Here is a 22018-nt window from a genome sequence, read left to right as displayed (position 1 = left end):
TAAAAATGACCTGGTAATTAGCACAAGTGATAAGAGTCTGAAAACAAGACACAGTAAGTGGAAATCGAGTCTTTACTCACCAAACTGCTGGATGGCCCGGTCAGCACTCCAGGGCAACTCCAGGGTCATGTGCACTCGCCTGCACTGGTTCTTTACCCGCCTGTCTGCCTGCAAAGAGATTCCTGAACTGGCCGCCTCAGAGATTATAGCCACCAGCTGAGAAAGAGAGAGAGAGAGAGATACTTGGAATCTGATCCACCCTACTCAATTTTTCCATGATGTCATCAGATAGGATTGTGCTTTTGAAATGAATTATAGAGGCAACTTTATAAACCACAATTCTAACCTTCTCTCCATTCATGAAGCGATCCTTTTCTTTGATGTTGATGTGCTCAATGGTGTGGCCATGCTCAGCTCGAGACTCATAGCGCACACTCCCATCTAGCCGCCGAACCACTCTGCCCTTGCGTCCTGTCATCTATACACACAGATAGAGAGATGGATAGATAAAGATCGTGAGAGTGAGTGAGTGAGTGAGAGAGAAGAAAGAGAGAGAGAGAGAGCTTTCAATTTTATAAAAGTTACAATTTTCAGGTAATAATGTTCAAGGCTGCACAACTAATCATATCTTATTTAACTCAGGATTTTTTAGCTTTCTTAAAAAATTACACATACTGGTGAGCTTAGCTGATGTTTATTAACTGGTTTAATTTTTTATTTCAGTTTCTAATGACCAAACAAACCAAAAGGTCCCCAGTCATATGTTTAACACTCTGTAGGGTTTCATACTGTGGTGCACTCTTTGAGTTAAACATGAAGTTCATTATAAAGTGAAATAAAACATGCTTGTAAATTGGCTAAAGAATTGTTATAAATAATCAGGATCTTGAGCAAAATAACATTGATCAGTGATATTATCAAGCAGCTGTAATATATTATGTGATAATCTACTAATAATTTTTTCTAATATGTGATAATCCACATACTTTTTTCCATTTGCCTTACCTCTGAAACCTTCTCCGGACCTCCAAATTTATCTATGAGCTCATCCAATGTGTTCAGAGGTAGTTCTTTCCCAAGTTCAGCGATTTTAATAAGGAGACTTTGCTTCATCTCCTCCAAACGAGCTGGTGATGAAGAAAGGAACATTAGAACTTAAACGGTTATTTAATTACTCAGAATGAAAAGGACAATCATAAACAGTGCTTCAGTGAACTGATGAATTTAGTTATTAAGGTTTACATCAATTTAAACCTTTCTGTTCTTGTTGATCAGGTGTTCAAATATACACTTACGTTGTGCTGACTGAAAAAAATCCCTAAATGACTGACGCTAAAAGTAGCAGTATTTATGCATATCTGGACATAAAGCAGAATGATGAGACCCTGTACCAGCATGACAGTTGGTTTGTGTAATGAAAATGACATCATCGCCATTGTCCTGTAGTGAATCTGGCGATGAATTGGAGTCGCTGTCCACTCCATCAGACTCTGTGCTGCTATCATCGCTGATGTTAATGACGCTTTTGGCATCTGCACCCTGCCTGGGGCACTTCGACTGCCGTCCTTTGGGTTTACCTACACCACGCACAGCACAACATTTATACATATCTAGATAGGACAATGAAGACAAATGAAGACCATTTACATTTACAGCAATTTGGCAGACGCCCTTATCCAGAGCGACTTACACATATACAACTGAGCAGTTGAGGATTAAGGGGCTTGCTCAAGGACCCAGCAGTGGTGGTGCTGGGATTTGAACTCATGCCCATTCAATCAGTATCCCAACATCTACTGAGCTACCACTGCCCATTACTATCATAGCATTGATTTCTACTCATGCCCCATCCTATATTCAGGACTATATTCAGTTCAATTTTGATTCTACATAATTTTATTTAACTAGGAAAACACGATGGAGGATGAGCTAAGACCGGAGAAACTCAGCTGTCTTTTGATATGCATTCAAATTTGACATTTTCTTAAAGTGAGCAATACAAAGGACTTCTGATGTTCCACACAGAGCCACGGGTGTGAGAAAAGACCTACGTTTCCTCTTGCTGGCTGCTCCTTTCTCCCTTCGCTGTTTCTCTGAAGGGAAGTGCTTTTGGACCAAGGACTGGAACACACCCCTAAGAACACAGAAACAAAATCCGTTACTAAGAATTCACACTAAGCATTCACATTGATACTGCTATACTATGCTTTATATTACTGCTACAGAGAACAGTAAGCAGCATGACAGGAAGAAAAATCCCTTATATGGATATTCAGATGTCAAGAAAAGCTAAATGTAAGCGCCTTTATCTGGCAATCTGACAAGCTTGTAGTTTCAGAATGGCAAGTGGAACGTTAATCAAGTGATTTAAAAGACATCAGTGATAAAATCTCAATCATTCACACTGCTATACTTACTCCGCAGCAGAAACAAATTTGTCGAGGTGTCCTTCATTTTCATCAAGAACTTCTCGGGTTCGCGCTTCACCCGTGGACTGCAGCCCAATCACAACGCACTGCAGGACAAAAAGAAAATTATCAAAATGACACTTTGATAGTGTCATTCGTCTGCGTTGAAGCAGAACACGGTAAGTATAAATATTAATGATCGCTTCAGTGGAGTGATGGAGCTCACCTTGCCAGCTTCCAATTCCTTCTTGGCCAGCTCGACCAGACAGCGAACCTTGGAGGCAATGCAGAGGTATTTGAAAAAGCGCTGGTGGGAAGACCAGAATTGACCCCACAGAGACTTCCTGGACACCATACCGAGGAAATCAGCTGCCTGGGTGAACACGGCCAAGGCTTCTGCCCACTGAGGACCACAGATAGAAAGGGTCAGTTTCATTTTCACTGCTTCCTCATATACTGACAAACTCACATAGTAGCACAAATAGACAATAGGTAATACTGTTGTATTAAAAATATTATAATATTATACCACAGTGTGGGCTAATTGTCAAGTCAAAACCATGTGATTATACATTAATGTCCAAATCTACATTTTCAGAACCTCACTAAAAAACCCAGGACTGTTATTTATTTATTTATTAATTTTTAATTTCTTGTTTAATGTTCTGAATATGGCCATGTGGTAATCTCATTTCAATAGCATAGAGAAAGTCTTTGAACTGTAGTGCAAAATTTAGATCAATATAGCTGTAGTGAGCGATATTCACTAAACTGGAAAATTCAGTTTACTCTAAAAACATTATTTAAAAAAATAGAAGTTTAGCTGTTGTGCAGTGTTTACCAGTTTGGCGGCTTTGTTGTAGACGAGTGTGAAGTCATCGTCCAAGTTGATTTCTTCGATGCGGAAGGACACTCCTGAGAAGCTCAGTTGCCGTGCAATGTACATCCCACTAACCTTCATGTCCATGGCAACAATCTCCATGGCACCCACACCTCTACCAAAACAGTGCAAACAGCCAATGAGAAAACCTCTTCCCACACCGAGTAACTATTTACTAGCAATGTATATTCCACAAACCTCTTTTCTATAGCATGTAGGAAGTCGTCAAATGTCTTAAATTGTGTTCCTTCTCCCCAGATGCCCAGACGACTCATGTAGATCATGTTCTTTGGCTCGGAGGCACCTGCGGAATGGAAGAAACATCAACCTTTGAATCATAAAGACTCCAAACATTTCCATGTAGTTGTAAAGACATATTTGGAGTACTCACCTGTGGCACTGGCGTACACCACCCTGGCCAGAGGAAGCTTGTTCTGTAGCTGTATCACAGCTTTGCCCATTTTGGTGGACGTGGCATTTTTGGCTTTATGGCATTCATCAAACACGATCTGTAAGCATGGTGCAGTTAAGGGAATTTATAGCGATCATCCAGAGATGTGTAATACTCATCCAGTTTTCAAATCTTCACACTCCTCGATCAGGTATAGTGAGAACTCAAACAGTAAAGGATACGACACCATCAAAATCAGGTCCACACCAATCCAGGATCTGCTTGAGTCTAGTGCGATGTTGGCCTCCTGCCTGGCTCTCTCCAATCAGAGCCGAGTAGGTAGCAAACAGAACACCTTCTGAGGTAGCTGTGTCTCCATACTTTATCTGACAGGACATAATGATACACAAATCGGTGAAGTCTTAATTGGAAATATACTCATACAGAGTTATAGTGTGGAAAGTCAGAATAGGAAAGAGAGAGTAAATGTCCACTTTGTTTAATGTGTATGGACCTTCACCTTATTCAAGGCATGTACTAGAATATTAGGAGCACCAATGTCCTGAAGATCTCGTTCAGCATCATATTTGAGGTCATTGGATACGCTGAACCTGAAAGAGACAGAGGATAAATTAGAGATGGAAACTGTGCTTAATTTAGGTGAAAAAAGCTAGCTAAGAAGAACTATTGAGGTTTAACAGGGCAGTAATTATAAATCACAGTCTGGATGGAAGTTCCCCACATTACACAGTTTAGAATAATTCCTGCTTTTACATGCATCTTTTATTTGATTCAGATCAATCATGCTGACAAATAAGGAAAACACCAAGCTTGACAGTAAAGCTGTCATAAAGCTGTGGATCAAATGCTTACCAAAGTGCTTTCCTCCTTCCCTTTAGATAGTTCTCAAGGATGATCCCGGCCACCGTGCGGCCCTTTCCCACTCCAGCCCCATCTCCTATCAGAAAACCTGCCCTCTGCTTGTTCTGTAGGATCACCTCATGTTGCTAATGTGCAAAGAAAGAGGTCATTCATGAGGAGATTTTTCTGGTGTTAAAGTGACAGTGCTTAGCCTGAATGCAAAAGTGCCCTGAATGTGTCAATTGAAACTGTTAAAATAATCAGTTGAATAACATACTGTATACCATGATTTATAACATCCAAAAAATGACTAAAATGACCTCTACAGCTCTACAGTCATAAAGCATGCAAAACCCTTTATGTCATCCAACCATCTTTTTCTAAGCAACATCTGAAATCTGACATTGTTGATGTATCAGAACTGCTGCTATACCGTGATATTTTACCACTGGTAATGTTAGGCATAGCCAGCTGAAAGTGTATATTTATGTGTGTGTATGATTACGTGGTGTATATTTAATAGGAAATATGCTTGACAAGTGTGGACACAAGTGTCACTGCACGCACTTGGCAGGCATAGATGATGGCCTCGAGCTGCAGGGCCGAGAGCACATTGCTGTCTATGATGGCCTCAGGAATGGAGAGAGTGTAGCTGATGTCAGGTGGAGGGACGCTGGAAAGAGTGTTGGTCTCAACTACACGGTCAGGATGCGAGTTTCCTATAGTGGCTGGTGGAAGGGCAGGCAAAAAAGATGTCAGTTAAGCGAGGGGAATGACAGACAGACAGACATGATGGTATAGAAAATCAGAGGGCTGAGCCTACATTTTGAAGGTTTGTAGTCAGCGTAGGTGTCTACATGGCCTAGCTCTTCTGTCTCCTCTTCTTCTATGTCCTCCTCCTCCTCTGGCTGTGACTGTGCACTCTATAACGCAGATGCACATGAACAAGTTACAATTACTCACAGAGACAAAGAATACAGGAACACCCACTAATCAAACAACCAAGCTAAAATGAAAGTGAAAACAAAATCTATCAAAGCAAAACTTTAATACTGCCAGTCATACGAATAGTTCAGGGTATTAATTTAGCGAACTCAATTTAATTTCTAAATGAAGTGAACTGTACTATAAATGTAATTAATTACTATGAAGTCACTATAAAGGTGTTATAAACACTGCTAGTTTCGATGCGCTACAATGTTTAGGCCAATTCAAATCAAACCAAAATATGCACCCCAAGCATAGCTCAATTCTACTAATTTCTACTATAGACAAGGAGGATTTCATTGAGTCATTAACATCATGCTGTGAGAAGCTACCTGAATGCTCCCCAGATGTGGTGTGCTGATTATAGCAGTGATATCTTCTAAACTGTTTAAACCCTGAAACCGTCTGGAATTCAGCTGAAAAGAAAGGGGGAAAAAAACAAAAACACAAGACTGAAAGTAAATCAAGGGCAAAACAAAACGTGCGAAAATGTGCCATGTCGGCTGGGTTCACAGCGCCTCTCAAACACCAGCTACACCGAGCATATACAGAGGGGTTAAGTGTAGGAGTGCAACAAACGATATCAGAATTCAGAGGAAGCCCGCGGTTGCTTTGTTAGATGACTTTATGTGGGTGGGGGAGCAATTAAATGAGTCTTACCTCCTGATTCTGTGCTGGTGTACTTATGTCCCATATGGTAGGTACAGTTGGCAAGCTGTCATCTACATACTCAGACAGGGAGTCGTTAGACAGATTGGACAGATCATCTATACATACAAGGTCCTACGGAGGGAGAGAGGGAGGGAAAGAGAGAGAGAGAGAGAGAGAGAGAGAGAGAGAGAGAGAGAGAGAGAATGGCCACAGGTTAAAAGGATTTTATGCAAAATCCTTCAACATATCAAGGCTGGGATTTCATAATGTCAAAAATTTTATTTCTATATTGTAGCTTAAAGATATTCTATTCAGTCATCCCAGGTCATTGAAAGCTTTGCAAATAGTCATTCAAGCAGACAGCATATTGACTATAATTTTGAATACTGTGTCCATGTTGTGGATTTTCTCCGGGTTCTTCCAAAAACATGCTGGCTGATGGGTTGGCTACTCTAAAGTGCCCCTAGATGTGAACAATGTGTGAATGTGTGTGTATACAATGTCCTGCATTCCATCCTGAGCACCAGGGTCCCATCCCACCTCATGCCCAGTGTTCCTGGGACAGGTTGATCCACTGTGATCCTGGACACGAGAGACAAGTTACTGAATGATGATGTCATACTGAGTGACTAAATCACCCAAAACAGTTTAAAATCCCAAGGAAATGTTCTTCTCTTTTCTATCACACAAGAACTGGTTCTTGGACAGAAAAATCTATTCAGTCCCTGGAGATGGCATCATTTTGTTACCATGAGAACAACTCAAGCAACCCAACTATAGAAACTCAATTGAATTACATCAGGGCTATTGAAACGTTATTATTGTGTACTGATGCTGAAGGATTTGACTTTAGGTGGTGAGATATGTTTTGCAGCCTCGGAAAATCCATTGAATGTTGCTGTGACATTCTAGCAAAAAAGGCAAAAAAAAAAAAAATGGTTTTGGATCCGGACTAAATTGGGGTTTTCTGCCATAGCTGGGCACCTGAACATTTAAGAAACCACATATATATTTAACTAAAACAAAAGTGAGATGTTTTTAATTAACTTTTTAATTGAGCTTTTCTACGAAGATTACAGTGGATAACCTTGCTAGCTAAGGGTGTTTTCCATTCACACAGGCTTTGATCAAGTTGCTCAAAGTGCCCGAGCGAAACAGACATAAGCCTAATCAATTCAAATATGTGTCCCAGTGAAATCTTTACATGCAATTTTCTCCTTTCTAACTTTTGGGGTCAACAAACTTTTAAAATGCTAGAACATATATCAGTTCAGGAAACTATACATAGTAGAAAATGTCCAAGTTCACCATGCTCTCAGTATACAACTAGTAAAATCCTCCAAGCCCCAAATCAGATTATGTTTTAGTTTGGCACTAGGAGTTTATTCACAATCAGTGATGAGGAGACAATGATCAGCACAGTCTCTAATTAAAAGCTGCTTTCTAAGTGCATACAGTAAAGCCTGCTGTAATCTCGTAGCTGCATTTAGCTCAGAGCTCCATTCATACTGGTATCTTCTACACATCTCCATTTAATTATTCACTTCAGAAACACACTGTGTTTTCGCTGTTTGAGTCAAAAAAAGAAAAGGAAAAAAAAATAAAAAATCCAAAACAAATACAACCATTATAATAACACACTAAATGATTTATAGAGTACAGAGTAAAGCATTTCATCCAAAACTAATAGAATCGAACAGAATAAAAAAAAAAATGATGCTGGTAAAACAAAAACACTCGGGTAATCACAAATCTGGCTTCCTCAGTTAACCCTTTCATACATAAATGAAATGTATGAAAAATGTATGCAGTTTAGGACTGTTGCATGATGCAGCTGATTTCAGAGATTTAAAAAAAATTTAAATTAAAAGCTACATTTGTTCCTGATTTACGATTCCGTGTAGAAATCAGGATAATTAGTTATGTTACAGTAATGGCCTCAAGTGATTTGGAGATGCTTTACATCTTATATTTCCCTTAAAAACAGATTTTAATTGACTGTCCATAAGTGTGGACACTTGCATAAAGGGTTGTGTTTAGATACAGCATTTAAAAGATATACTCACTCACTATGACTAGGAAGTGGTTATATCTTGATTCAAAGATTTACGGTGTCAAAATAACTAAAATATAGGTTTATAATGTACAAAGGAAGAGTATAGTAAGCAAAATAAATCATAATTTTTGATTTCTGAGTGTACTCTGTGTACTGTAAACAGACAAGCAGGATCCCTGGATGCTGTTTACACAGATCACAGCTAGAGAATTCAGTGAAGAGTGCTACTGTTTCAGAGTAAAATAAAGCTGCCACTGGAACAGAACAGCAGGAAAGTCGCACACTTGGCGCCATCACGGCAGGCAAACTCTGGGAAAGCTTGCCTCGGAGAAGTTCTGAACATTTCCACGGAGACTCTGAGGAGCTCTGACAGCTGCTTCTTTACTAAGCAAAAACATCACATCCTGCCCACCTTACTGAAGCCAGCGCTGACTCAAACTAGAGCAGCCTGTTTGTTCCTGTTGCAACAGAAAACACCATGCACAGCCTCCTTTTTCCATGGACAGGAAAGTTCGGTGAAGCTGTTTAATGAGACGTGAGAATATACAGATGGAGCACATCTTGTATTCACTGCATGTATATATTTATGGCCATAAACATCCTTTGAATTAACATATTTAAATTTAAATATACTTACTTTAATATTAAATTTTTTAAAAAGTGTGTCCTAAAACTCCTTAAAACTTGTAAGTAATTTCCAAAGGAAACTCACTGGAGTCTCTCTTTTTCTACTGCTGAAAGTCCAAACTAACGAGATCTCTACATCACCATTATACTGTTTTACACCACAGCGGAGGTGAATTCTCGACTCTGATTGGTTAGAAGCTGTTCATGATTTTTTCAATAACAGAACAAGCAGCTGATTTGATAGTTTTCTAATATATATTAATTACAGGTTTGAAAATAATTATCCCTCCTATTCACTGTTAATTTATTATATACTAATTTAAAATAATTATTCCTCTTTTTCACTATTAAATTAGTATTTTTTTAATGATATATTTTATTCTACTGTTTTACTGGTCGTGATATTCTGATACATACTGCAAAAATGTCTTTAAATTCTGATATGATCATTTCACATCACCCACCCATACTATGGGTTAAATAAATAACAAATCAGAATCAAATAAGTTATCAAATAAAAGAACTCTAAGAGTTTCTTTTTCTGAAGAAAGACATTAAGTTACCATCATTTCTGTGTAATTTCAACAACAACATCTGTGTATCCCTTTAGCCTCAATGATTTCACATTTCAGAGGATTTGTGCTGAAAAAAAGACTCTGGGGGAAACTTTACATTGTAAAACACTTCCACTTTATAGATCTGCAGCCAATCCTGTATGAGTTTGGCCTATGGGGCATCTTCAATAGACACAATGGCCTACTGAATTTATAACTTCAATTTATAACTTGAGACAACGTGCTTATTTGGCTTGTGGTCTGATGATCCCTGCACCCTTTCACAGCCTGTTCCTCTTCCACTTCATATTCTCTTCTGATTCCTGCTTAAACAAGCACTTTGTGTTTCCCAGCAGTGCTCTCAAAAACCCTAAAACCACATTTATGACCATATTTAGACCATGTTTTCACAATCAGAGTAGTTCTCCCTCACTGACCGGTACTGAAACAGGTTCACAAACAACTGACACCACAGTACAGAAATTCAAACGTTTAACACCACCTTATCCTGATAGACTGCATTCTATTAGCTACAAGAACAATTCCACACCAGGGCGTATGATAAGGAAATAAAAGACAGGAGTACTGAGTATATCTGTAGTTCCAGATCATACATTGCTTTGTCTTGTAGTAGCTATGTAGCATAGGCTTTCAGGAAAACTGAACCACTGCTCCACTTGTTTGTTGCTGAACCAGTGTGCAGGGAATCCCCCAGCATTCCACATCAACCACAGGAAATTCTTCCATACATAAACACACACACACATATATATATATATGTGAACATTATATATATATATATATATATATATATATATATATATATATATATATATATATATATATATATATATATATACACACACACACATATATATATACACACACACACTCATATATATATACACACACATACTCATATATATATATATATATATATATATATATATATATATATATATATATATATATATATATATATATATACATACACACACACACACATACCTTCATTTGTTTGTTAACACATATTTCTAGCCAAGAGAACCACAGGACCATGAGAAACAAGAAGTGCTCTTTTTTAAATTCTCACTTGGTGTTGGAGGTAAATGCTTTTTTAGTTTCCGGGAACATTCGTATGCTTTAACACAAAGCTGGTACAGAAATTAATCAGTTTAGAAAGAAGGCTCAGGAATGAATTGAAGGGGAAAATGGTGCGGAAAATACTGTTGTAGCACAACTGACTCAAGGTTTGGCATGTTGTTCACTCTGAGATGCTATTCTGCTCAACACGGGTGTAAAGAGTTGTTATTTGAGTTACTGTAGCCTTTCTGTCAGCTCAAAGCAGTCTAGCCATTCTACTCTGACCTCTCTCATCAATAAGGCCTTTCCCCTGCAGAACTGCTGCTTACTGGATGCTTTCTGTTATTCACACTATTGTGTGTATTTTCAGTTTCTGAAATACACAAGTCGCACATTTTCCCCCATTCTGATGTTTGATGTGAACATTAACTAAAGCTCTTGAACTGTATCTACATGATTTTATGCACCGCACTGCGCTGTGCATGTAAATCGTGAGCATGTTGTGGATGATTCACAAAGAGTAATTGTGTGATTTACTACATGTGCAAAGTAATGGGAGGAAACAGTATGTGAGGTTTTCTCGGTAGCAGAGAGTCTCCTGGAAGAGTAACGTGAACAATGAATAAATAAATGAATAAAAGTGTACACACGAGTGTACAGTAAGTGACTCAAGTATACTATCGAAAACTTTTTCATCCATCTAAAAGGGGCTCGGTTTAAATGCAATTGGCATCAGATATGTGAATCTAATACAAAACTATAATTTTGAGAAACTTTTTACTAGGGAATAATTTTGATACACTTTCTCATTATTAGTAAATGGTTATAATTTTTCTCTTCAGCTAATTTCATGGCTCCCAGTTGCATTAAATTGTGCACTCAAAAGTGACTTTCTGGCTTAGTAAAACATGCTAAATCTATTTACATTGACTCTGCCCTGTATTTGGCATCTTCAGGTAAAAATGACAGACGTTCATTAAGCCAAATGCGCAAACAAACAAGTCCTGCTGTTTTGCTCATTGGAATGACAATCATCTATTACAAACCCACCCTGCTGGTGAATGTCGCATTGCAAAAGCTGTCCACTGAGCTCTGTACAATGGGAGAAATATAGGGAAGAACACCTAGGAAAAACACCTTCTGGCTAAGGAATTAAAATCCTTTGCCTGTATAAATAAATATAACATGCAAGCATGGCACACCCTCTTCCTAAACTCCATAACCCGCTTCACACTGACTGTAACCCAGCGGTGCTTTGACACTTTCCACTGAAAACAGATGATTTCATCTCTTTCATGTTGTGAATGCGGCCCTTGCTAATTATCCAAGCCTGCTTTGAAGACTGCTAAGGTGGCTCTGTTTGCTTTGGGCTTGAATAAGAGACTACAGTGCAAACACTTGGACAGACAAGGCTGCCTGTGGCAACATGCACGCAGGCCAGATGTGACTAACAAGCGCCGTGTTAGCTGATTACGTTAAGAGGAAGCTGAGCAGTGACGGGGGGCTTCTCTTACCGAAAGTCACTGTCAGTGTGTGATTTTGCACAAAGAGGAAAAGAGAGAAAGCTACGCACAAAGGCAAACAAAACTGTTCGCTGCACTGTACTACCCAGCAGGAAGACGATGAAATAAAATCAGTGTGCATGTGTGTGTGTGCGCGTAAATAAGAGAAGTCTTGAGACACAAGTGCTCCTCCACGTCAGCAAACTGACTGACGCTAATCCTCCTGTGAAATTATGCCTCATTATTACAACAATAGATTAGGTTACACCACAACGCATGACACTTACTGAAGCCTCTAAACAAGCGGTGACGGGAAAACAGCAAACAGCTTCCTGATGCGTTTTAAATAACGTTATTCCAACAGGTGCGGTTAAAACTGAGATCTGATGTTGTGAAACAATGTCTTTAAAATGCGAGAATGAGAAAGAAAGATAGCTAGATAGATAGATAGAGAAAGAAAGAAAAAAGAGTGAAAGAAAGGAAAACAAAAAGAAAGAGAAATGAAAATAAATGGAAACAAAAGCCAAATATTTTATATCAGTGTGTGTCAAGCAGTGAAACCACAGGTGTCCGTGTTCTAGGTCTCTTCACAGCACCTTACATCACTCTCTTCCAGTAAGGCACGCGCTCTTGCTGTTTAGCCTCAGGCCGAAAATAGATCTGTTTGCCCACCGCTTACTGACAGACCTTGTTTTTTTTTTTCCATCCAAAGAATCTGAAGATTTACAGGGCATGATGACACTTTTAGCACTTTAACAGATAAACAGATGTCGTCATTTTGAACCTCCTATTCAACACGGCAGAATGACATTTATTAAATATGCCACATATTACATTTTTGTGCATCGCATTTGTCCCCAGAGAAGGACAATCACGGACAAGACTAGCATACGCTATGTCTGGAAGTTTGATTCGAGACAATTTATTGTCTAAATTTGAGCGCACACACGCAACCATACAACAGCTCATGCAAAATGCTCCCATGCAAATAACCTGAAGTTTACATTCAAATGATCAAGTTGTCAAATAGCCAGAGGAGAATCCAAGAAGCGCCTCCTTCCACCTCTTACTGGAAGCCGGCACAGATTGCAGTTTGTCATGTTGATTACCAACATGCAGTGAACCCGAGAATCAATAGCGTCGAATGTGATTGACAACCATACTTCATCTTATACAATAACCCTGCGTTTAGTCAGAGAATTCATCTATGGGATTTTTATTCAAACAGGAAGTATATTTATCGAGAAAAGTGAGGCATAAACTCAAAGACGTGTTGACGAGGAAGTCTTTTGCTTACCACATCAAGGAAATAACAGACAAAAATTCCTGGAGAGAAACCAGATTAAATTGTGCATTGGCAATGACTTGCCGGAATAACACGTGACTTAACGCAATTATCATTCATCACTATGACTAAAATGCAATCATGTGAGCGAAGAACACGGGCAGTTGCATTTCTTGCATACATGCAATTGCAAATAAAACCCCAAAAAACCAACAACAAACAAACCCTGTGCATTTAAAAGAAACGAAGAAAAAGTGAAGCAGACATCTACCTTGGGAAGTGGACGTCCCAGGTCTGCATAAAACTTAGTCCAAAACTGCATGAGCGACATGAGTCCAGCGTCTCTCCGGGAACTCACTGCTGTTCACCTTGCGATAGCGACACATCCATCCATGTGCTGGAGAAAAACCCAGCACCGTCAGCACAGCTGTAGCATTCCCAAACAACGAGGACGCCAAGGAAAGAGTGACTGACACAGACGAGGGCCAACGCAGCAATCTCAAAGCTCCGCACCAACAAATCCTCTCTCTCACTCACGCACACAGACACATTCACATGCACACACGCGCACACACATGCGCACACACACACAACAGGTAGGAGCTAGGCTCACGCTGGAGAGCTCTTTGGCCTACTGAGTGTGCTCCTCTTTTGCTAAAAGAGGAGTGACAGGTATTTGCTCAGAATGTTCAGTCATATTGATTGTGGTTTAGTTCCTCAGTGCTGAAGGTGGCAGGGAGGGGAGGGGAGAGGAGAGGAGAGGGGGAGGAGGGGAGGAGCTTTCAGGAAATGATGCTTTTGTTGGTAAGTGACTAGAGTTCCTGGCAGTCAGGCCCTCTTTACTGTACATGGTGTAACACAACCGCATTTCTAGTGTAAACAGCGCAGCGCGCAGGATCTCCAGAGCACTGTGGCGGCTGTGTGGCCTCTGTTTAATGCTCACAGATCATCATTTAATGATTATTCTCTTTAGGCCAGCGGCTCTCTGACGGGCACATTATTGCAGCCTCTGTCTTTTTGTGTTGAGCCACACGAGGAATACCATGGTCTCATTCATCACTTATGAATGGGAAACGATCGAGATAATTAGTTTAACACAGCCCGGGCGGCAAGCAGAGAAATGAGTTAACGGCTGCGTGGAGGACTACAGAGCCAGAAGGCAAATGTTTTCTCAACTAACTATTAGTGCAGGAATGGAAAGATCCTCTCGAAAAGCAACCTACATCTTACCTATATATTTTTTTAACGCAGACGTTTAAAAATATAGAAAACAGATTCAGCAACAACTACAGCAGTAATGCAATTACAGCCAGGGGCACTGTTTACTCAAGGGATACATTTATCATATAAACACAATAGACTTTAACCTGTTTAATACAGTGTGGTGTTTTAAGGCTGCAAAATGTTCCTGCTTTACAATCTATTCACCATAGTTATGACATTATGTGTGATTTCAGGCTACACATTGGGACTTTTTTAAAGATATACTTCATGCACTAATAATACTAATACATACTAATGTCAGTATTTTTGAATCCTATATATGAGATGTATATGAAAGATATTTTTGAAAATGCAAATATGAACCTTTTTCTCTTTTTCTTTTAAGGACCCAAAATAATCTGATAAAAAAGAAAAAAAGATGATGCATGATGCCTTGAGATCCTAATCAGTTTGGAGGCCTCCGGCTGTGGCCCGCTGATCAATGCCTACTGGAAGAGGCTGCTCATGGCAATAAGAAGCCCCAGGACTGTTATGATTGTTAGTCTGAGAGACAGAGCGGCGTCGTGAGTGGGGTCATAGTTGGGAATCCACATGAACGAGTAGTCATCCGGTACTAATAGGATATCAGAAAGGATGATTCAACCTCTGTAGCTCTGCGTTACATTCAATTAATTTCCCTTCATGTTGTGGGTGAACGGGAAAAGAGAGTCATGCCATTCATTTTACACACCATATTCTTGACAAGACTTTTTCTATTTTTTAAAATAAAGTCATTATTGTAGGTCTGACTTGGGAAAGAAAGTGTCACATGGTCAGGTTGAGATTAGAGGCATGTCAGATAGCTCTTTATTAAAATTCACTGTTCCTGAATCAACTTAGCCCTAACTGACATTTAGCCTCAAAATAAGCTTGAAAAAAAAGAAGAATTCATGGCTTACTATTTGGGTAGAAAGTGTTCCACAGAAGTTTAGCCTACGCACTGCCTAACTGACAGTAATGTTCATGTCAAATTCTCTTTCTGCATAATCTCACTCTGTATTTGACCAAACTCAAAACTTGCCCACATACTAAAGCTAACATGGAAGAAGTAACATGATGCATGGGCATGCTTTTAAAATTTCTTTGTAAGCTTATTGCACATGTGTGCGTGTGAGTGTGTGCGCGTGTGTGCAAGCGCGTGTGTGTATGTGTGCGCGCGCGCGTGTGTGTGTGTAGCATGCACATGTATTGAGGCCCCTCATTTCTCTGTGGTTGCGTTGTGGTTTCATGTCCTTGTTGCTCTCTAGTTCAGGTAGGTTGTAGTTGTCTCCTACTCAGCTATCTGCTAGTTATTAACGCTACATTCTCCACTGCACAGCCTGAACAATCAGGAGGAAACAAAACAGTGAATCTGAGTTTTGCTTCCAGGGTTAGAAACAGATTTGCACTGAGAGGAGCCTGACACTGAGAGGACCTTGGGCTGTTCTATAAAGACCACTACCAGCACATTGATCAAGATGAATGGAAGAAGGAGAACAGACTGACTGCAAGGTTTATGTGTGTTTTTTTTTTTTTTTTTTTTTTTTTTAAATCTGTAATTGTGTGGAAACTACAGGACATTGTGAAGGGTGGATTCTGGAATCTCCTGCCTCTTTTATATATATATATATATCCATTGAGTGATTTGAAATGCGTTATTAATCAACATTTATCTTTTAATGGCTTCTTCAAGATGAGATTTACTATTCTTAGGTAAAGCATTTACTTTATTTTTCATCTTCAATCACTAGACAATAATGACAATTATTGTCTGAACTTCTTATTGAGAGAAAGTATATCTAATCAGTATGTTTTCTGAAAGTTTCCGGGTCAGAGCTAGAGCTCGACCAAATCCAACCTTGAGGAAGTTGTGTATCTGTGTGACGTTTGGAGGTGAATTGATCATCTGATGAGAAAACTGGAGCTTAAAATCTCAGTGGTTCACGGTGTGCCTAAACCAGGTTTTGACTGATGCCCAGATAATAGATGGATTCTTCTGATGCATATGTGGAAATTTTCTACATTTATCTGTGCCTTAACCAATCAGAATCATTCAGCCTGACGTAAAGACTTGCTTAGTGACTGTGTGAAAGTATAATTGTTGATGTAATGAGTGTGTACACAGAGGGTTGAAGCTGATGTCTGCTGATGAAGCTGTAAACAACTCTTCAGTAAAATTTTCTTTAATTGATTGCATCTCTTGACTCCTGGTCTTCATTCCTCATATCTGGTCCTTGGATCTTTAACTGTAAATTCCCCTACAACCGCAACTTAATACACCGTACACTTATGCTCTCATCTTTCATGAAAATGAGCAAGAAGTAATATGTAAAAGGAATAGCATATGCTGTAAGTAATGTTTTGAGCTAAAACATAGTGTGAACATATAATAAATTTTTTCCAAAAACGATTTTTTTTTTAAATAGTGCCCCCCCTGAACATTTTGTGATTGAGATTCTGGAGAGAATTACAGCTCTGAGTCTCAACACAAATTGAGAAGGATCTTCGTCCACTTCTCCATGCAGAACATTTTAGCATCCTTTATATTCTTATAATATGCTTGAAGAGAGGCAAACAGGGTTTGCTGGAAATATCCTTCGACTTTGATGATGCCATCAGTCTTCACTGAATTACCAGCCATAAAACTGCTCCAGGTCATCACTGATCCTCCTACATATTGTACAGTGGTGGATCAGCTGCTTTTCTGTGTAAGTAGTCGCCAAACATGCTGACAGTGTGCATGACCAAAAAGTTTGATTCATTTCAGCTCATCTGATCACAGCACATAGTGCTAACTGTAGTTCTAACAATGCTTGGTGGAGTTTAGCACTGGATCTATTGACTTGCTTTCAGGAAGGGCTTCTTTCCAGCAAAATTTCCAAACAACCTGTTATGAAAATGATGTTTAACAGCTGATTTTGAAATTGAACAAACACAAGAACCAATACACTGCATTTTTAAGTTTGAAAACAACCTAAAACTGTGATCTTTGGGTTCTTTTGTCCCTGCTTCACCATCATCCTGATCCATTTCTACTCCTGGCTAATGTTCAGCTGTTTCAGATGTGGAACTTAATTTGGTGCAGCAAACTATCTGTCTGTTTTGTGTTTTTTGATTTTTTTTTTTTTCCACCTGGGTAATAGACGACAAAGGGATTTTACATGTGTGCAACCTTGCATTTACAGTAGTCCACAGGGAAACAGGTCATGGTTAACGGAGTTCCTGGGGACTGAGAGCAAATCAAAAATGATGCAGGATTTTCACGAATGACAATCCGATCCCTTCATTTTTAAATATTCCATGGGGCGTCAATAATTTTGGCACATATTTCTGAGAAAAAAAGCCACTGAAAAAATTTAATTCCAACAATGAGATGTTTTCAAGAACAAAGCAAACGGTTTTCTCCTGCAAATGTGTGTGATGTTTATTTTATACAATTATTTTTGCTCACTGTTATGAAGGGTGTCAACAGTTCTGGAGGTAATTGTATATGACCCATGTTAAAGCCACCAGACAGCTGGGCCATTCACTTACAGCAATAAGACATTTTATGGAAATCTCATGCTCAGCATTAGAGAATGTTTACACACACTCACACTAGTATTTCAGATGTGTTTGGCAACACACAAGGCAGAAAGAATAAAATGACCGAAAGGTGTTGCTGCATTCAAATGGATGATGAGTGCACACAATAAATCCTTATTTCCACGAAGGCAATGTGAGCAAAAATACATCTGTTAGTCATGCACAAGATAAATACCTGGAAATGCACTCTGAATGCTCGCAGTCCTTCTATCACAGCCAAAGTTGACACATAACACAACTGTTCACGGAGCATGACTACAAATAGACTAAAACATGAAAGGATTTTCCCCCTTTAATAACATCATCACAAATAGGCTAACACATGAAAGCTAATCTGCCTAGTTAGATTATTACAGACTAAAACATGAAAATTGCTAGGTTCATAAAATGCTTACAAATAGGCTAAAATATGTTTCAGTAGGTTAATACAATCAGAACCAATAGGCTAATACATAAAGCTAATTTCACTAGGTTAGTAAGAATGTTATAATTAGGCTCAAACACAAAAACTCATTTTGCTAGGTTAATAAAAGTGTTAGAAATAGACTAAAACATGAAATACTATTTCACAAGGCTAACAAAATGATTATAAGTTATGACTAAAACTAAAAATCTGACTAAAGCATGAAAGCTAATTTTGCTAGGTTAAGAAAATTAGGCTAAAAACACTAATACTAAAATGGTGCTTTGCCAACTAGTTTGCTATGGATAGTTCAAAAGTGTTCACTATAAATAAATAAAAAGGATTATTAGCAATACTGATAACATTAGCAGCAACGATAACAATAGAGAACAAATGCATAAAATGATAACAAAAACAAGTTTCTGCTGCTACGAGTCTAAACCCAGCAGAGGATTATTGTGTCTGTTGTTGCAGGAACAAAACAATGGTCTTACATCCTCTACACAGCACAATATGAGGAAGTTCTGCTCTTTCCATTGTCACAAACCAATCACCTGTGTTTTTTAAGAAGTATCTTCCACTGTATATTTGTGTGTGTGTGTGTGGTTGCGTGTGTGGGTGGGTGTGTGGGTGTGTGGGTGTGTGTGAAAGATAACAGGGGAGTGTGATCTTTCCTGCTGGTCAACATGGCTAGGTTTAGTCACAGGACAATTACGGTCTCATTTAGTCAGAGTTTTAGCATGAAGTGTCTTTTTCCAGCAGCTGAGAAAGGTGACACTTGGGCTGACATGGTCTTTAGCACTACACTAAACCTACAATGAAACACGATTTTAGGTCATACGTCTATAGGTCACACACATTCATATTACACACATTTACATTTACACTTATTCATTTAGCAGACGCTTTTATCCAAAGCGACTTACAAATGAGGAAATACATTGCATTCAATGCTATCATGCAAGATTTATAATTGAGTTCTAGAGAAGGAAAGTGCACAGAGTAGAGGTGTAAGTGCCAGAGTAGGGTTTTTTTTTTTTTTTAAGGATAATGTGGGGTTGGCATTTTAGGGGTTAGTTAGGTGTTCACGGAAGAGGCGGGTTCGACACACATCAATCTGAGCATTATTTCTTATGGCTCACTACTTATCAAAAAAATAATGTCATGGTCATACTGGAGGTTTACACCATGGCCAGATAACTAAACTCTTATCCCCAGTAAGTTTCCTCACAGCAGCTTTCACACTTTTTCCTCAACCACCAATGTCCATTTCACATGTAATCCTACAAGAGGTGACTGTAATGCAGGTGGAGTGCAGCCCCTTTTTATAGCTGAAATTTTCAGAAAAGAGCTGTGTGGTGTCAAGCACTTTGAACTTCTGACCACTCAGTTTGCAAGCAAGAAAGACAAACATTCATTATATCCTTTGTGAGAGAATATGACTTGTTGAATTTCATTGTTGCAATGGAACTTAAAAATGACCTCAGTTTAAATCTTTATAACTGAATATAATAAAGCAAATCCAGCACCCTAACACTACATACTAAGGGTATAAGGCAATGACACTATCTGGATCTGTCTGTTTACTGCTCAAAAAATCAGTCTCTGTATCTTAAAGTCAAAGCGGGTTTGACCTAAACCAGAATTTCCAGTGCTAAGCACATAAAAAAAACCCAGATGTAGAAATGCCAGCAGTGTCAACATGGTCTGTGAATTAAAGTCAGCTATGTGACTCCAGAAATGTGCGTGGGATCTACTTGCCCCCAAAAAGTTTTACTTCTAAACCCTGCAACCCTGAATGGATGAACCCTGTAAGGATGTACTGCACATTCTTAGTTCACACAGTGTCTAGGTCCCACGAGCTTCATATATTACCGCTTGTACACACCCGTATGAAAATAAATACCCTCGCTAGCGTGCACGACTTTTTTGTTGTGTCCCGCGGGATCCCAATCATTATGCACACCTTTAGTTTCAACCAGATGCCCTGTAAACACTTTTTGGCAAGCTTTCCTAAACAAACAAAAACAAGCAAATACATAAATAAAATAAATAGCATTTCACCTATTCATATCCGTATTTGTATTTATTTAGAAGACGTTATCTGTTCGTTCAGGAGAATGTACTTGTATCTGGTTACATCTCTATCACATACACATTCACGATAACTCCTTATATCATTGCGTGGGTGAATTGTTGAATGTGATTGGGCCAAAGGTGTGCATTATTTCTGTATAACAGCACGGATTGGACAGTAGTTCCACATGCAACCTGAACGATAGGTTAATATTAATGTGCTCGCTCTAATATGTTATTGTTTCTATAGTAACATACACAGGGACTTGTACAGCACATGCTCAACCCAATCTAAAACTAATAGTAAATGGATTTTTATTAAAAAAAAGTGCTTTTTGTAAATTGTATGATTGTTGATGTGGTGAGGTTTTTTATTAGGAGGTATTAATTTAACATTACATGGACAACAATAATCCACTCTTAATCTGATTAAGACCATACTCTAATTAAGAAACTACCACGTAAACAGCAATTTGTACTTACCTTAATCTAATTAAGGTCATAATCGAAGTAAGCAATAATCTAATCAAGACAGGTGGAGTACTCCTGTTTTAGTCGCATTATGGACGTGTAGTAGTGACATGTAAACACCTTAATCACATTATGAACGTCGTGTGGGAGTTTTCACCGCATTTTGCGACAGGACACGATCACACACGACAGTTTTACGTTTTACGGCGAACAAGAGAGTTCGGCCGCGTCCCAAATCGCATACTTGCCTACTATAGGCCTGTAGTGGGGAAAAATACATGTGCCTTGGCTACTATATAGACGGTAACTACGCGATTTGGGACACACCCACGGCTTCAAGCAGTTGTCTATTAGCACGTATAGCATGACGAATAATTAACTGCACTTAAAGCGTTCGTAAAAATAATGTAATAAAAACACCCAAAACTGTATACGGTACCATAACGAAGACGAACTGTATGTTGATACGTGAAATTCTGGAGGGACGTCGGACGGGGTGGCGTGGTGACGTAATGACGCGGGCTGTTAATCTAATTATGTTCTAAAACATGTAAAACGAGAACATGACAGGAGTATTCTAAAAGCGACTCATGTAAACACCTTAATCACATTATTATCTTACTCAGAGTAAGGGCAATAATTAGATTAATGCTGTCCATGTAAATGTAGTCATTTATAGAAGGAGTCTCGGTTGTTAGCAACTATGTAACAGGAAAGTGTCTGGTTTCTTGGAAAATTCACTGTGTTTTGAGAGAGAGAGAGAGAGAGAGAGAGAGAGAGAGAGAGAGAGAGAGAGAGAGAGAGACTGTTTATCACAACTATAATGTAGATGAGAACCTGAACAAACTTATCTTATGGACGTTTCACAACATTAAATATAACAACCAGTAGTAAATTAATAAATTAAACATTGTAATTGTTGGAAAATTGCTGTGGTTTGTGCATCATACTGCATC

The 22018-nt window shown here is 38.9% G+C and overlaps 1 protein-coding gene across 4 annotated transcripts in view; it reads right to left on the bottom strand.

Annotated features, from left to right (window-relative positions):
- The window catches only part of si:ch73-63e15.2 (protein strawberry notch homolog 2), a 70372-nt gene that overhangs the window by 14640 nt on the left and 33714 nt on the right, over window positions 1-22018 (bottom strand). For 3 of the 4 annotated variants that reach the window (XM_053683372.1, XM_017478160.3, XM_017478162.3), the window contains 17 exons: window positions 6188-6310; window positions 5860-5943; window positions 5364-5463; window positions 5108-5268; window positions 4553-4686; window positions 4200-4290; window positions 3922-4065; window positions 3680-3797; window positions 3487-3592; window positions 3250-3403; window positions 2635-2811; window positions 2418-2515; window positions 2052-2134; window positions 1392-1577; window positions 1006-1127; window positions 347-478; window positions 81-216 (listed from right to left, as the gene is read on the bottom strand). In XM_053683372.1, coding sequence (XP_053539347.1) covers window positions 81-216; window positions 347-478; window positions 1006-1127; window positions 1392-1577; window positions 2052-2134; window positions 2418-2515; window positions 2635-2811; window positions 3250-3403; window positions 3487-3592; window positions 3680-3797; window positions 3922-4065; window positions 4200-4290; window positions 4553-4686; window positions 5108-5268; window positions 5364-5463; window positions 5860-5943; window positions 6188-6310 — 2149 coding nt within the window. Of the gene's footprint in view, window positions 1-80; window positions 217-346; window positions 479-1005; window positions 1128-1391; window positions 1578-2051; window positions 2135-2417; window positions 2516-2634; window positions 2812-3249; window positions 3404-3486; window positions 3593-3679; window positions 3798-3921; window positions 4066-4199; window positions 4291-4552; window positions 4687-5107; window positions 5269-5363; window positions 5464-5859; window positions 5944-6187; window positions 6311-13556; window positions 20894-22018 lie in introns of those variants that run through there. The other variant, XM_017478164.3, reaches the window with a different exon arrangement.

The sequence above is a fragment of the Ictalurus punctatus genome, chromosome 10 (genome assembly GCF_001660625.3).
Source record: "Ictalurus punctatus breed USDA103 chromosome 10, Coco_2.0, whole genome shotgun sequence".
Taxonomy (NCBI): domain Eukaryota; kingdom Metazoa; phylum Chordata; class Actinopteri; order Siluriformes; family Ictaluridae; genus Ictalurus; species Ictalurus punctatus.
This window is presented reverse-complemented; position numbering and strand designations above follow the sequence as displayed.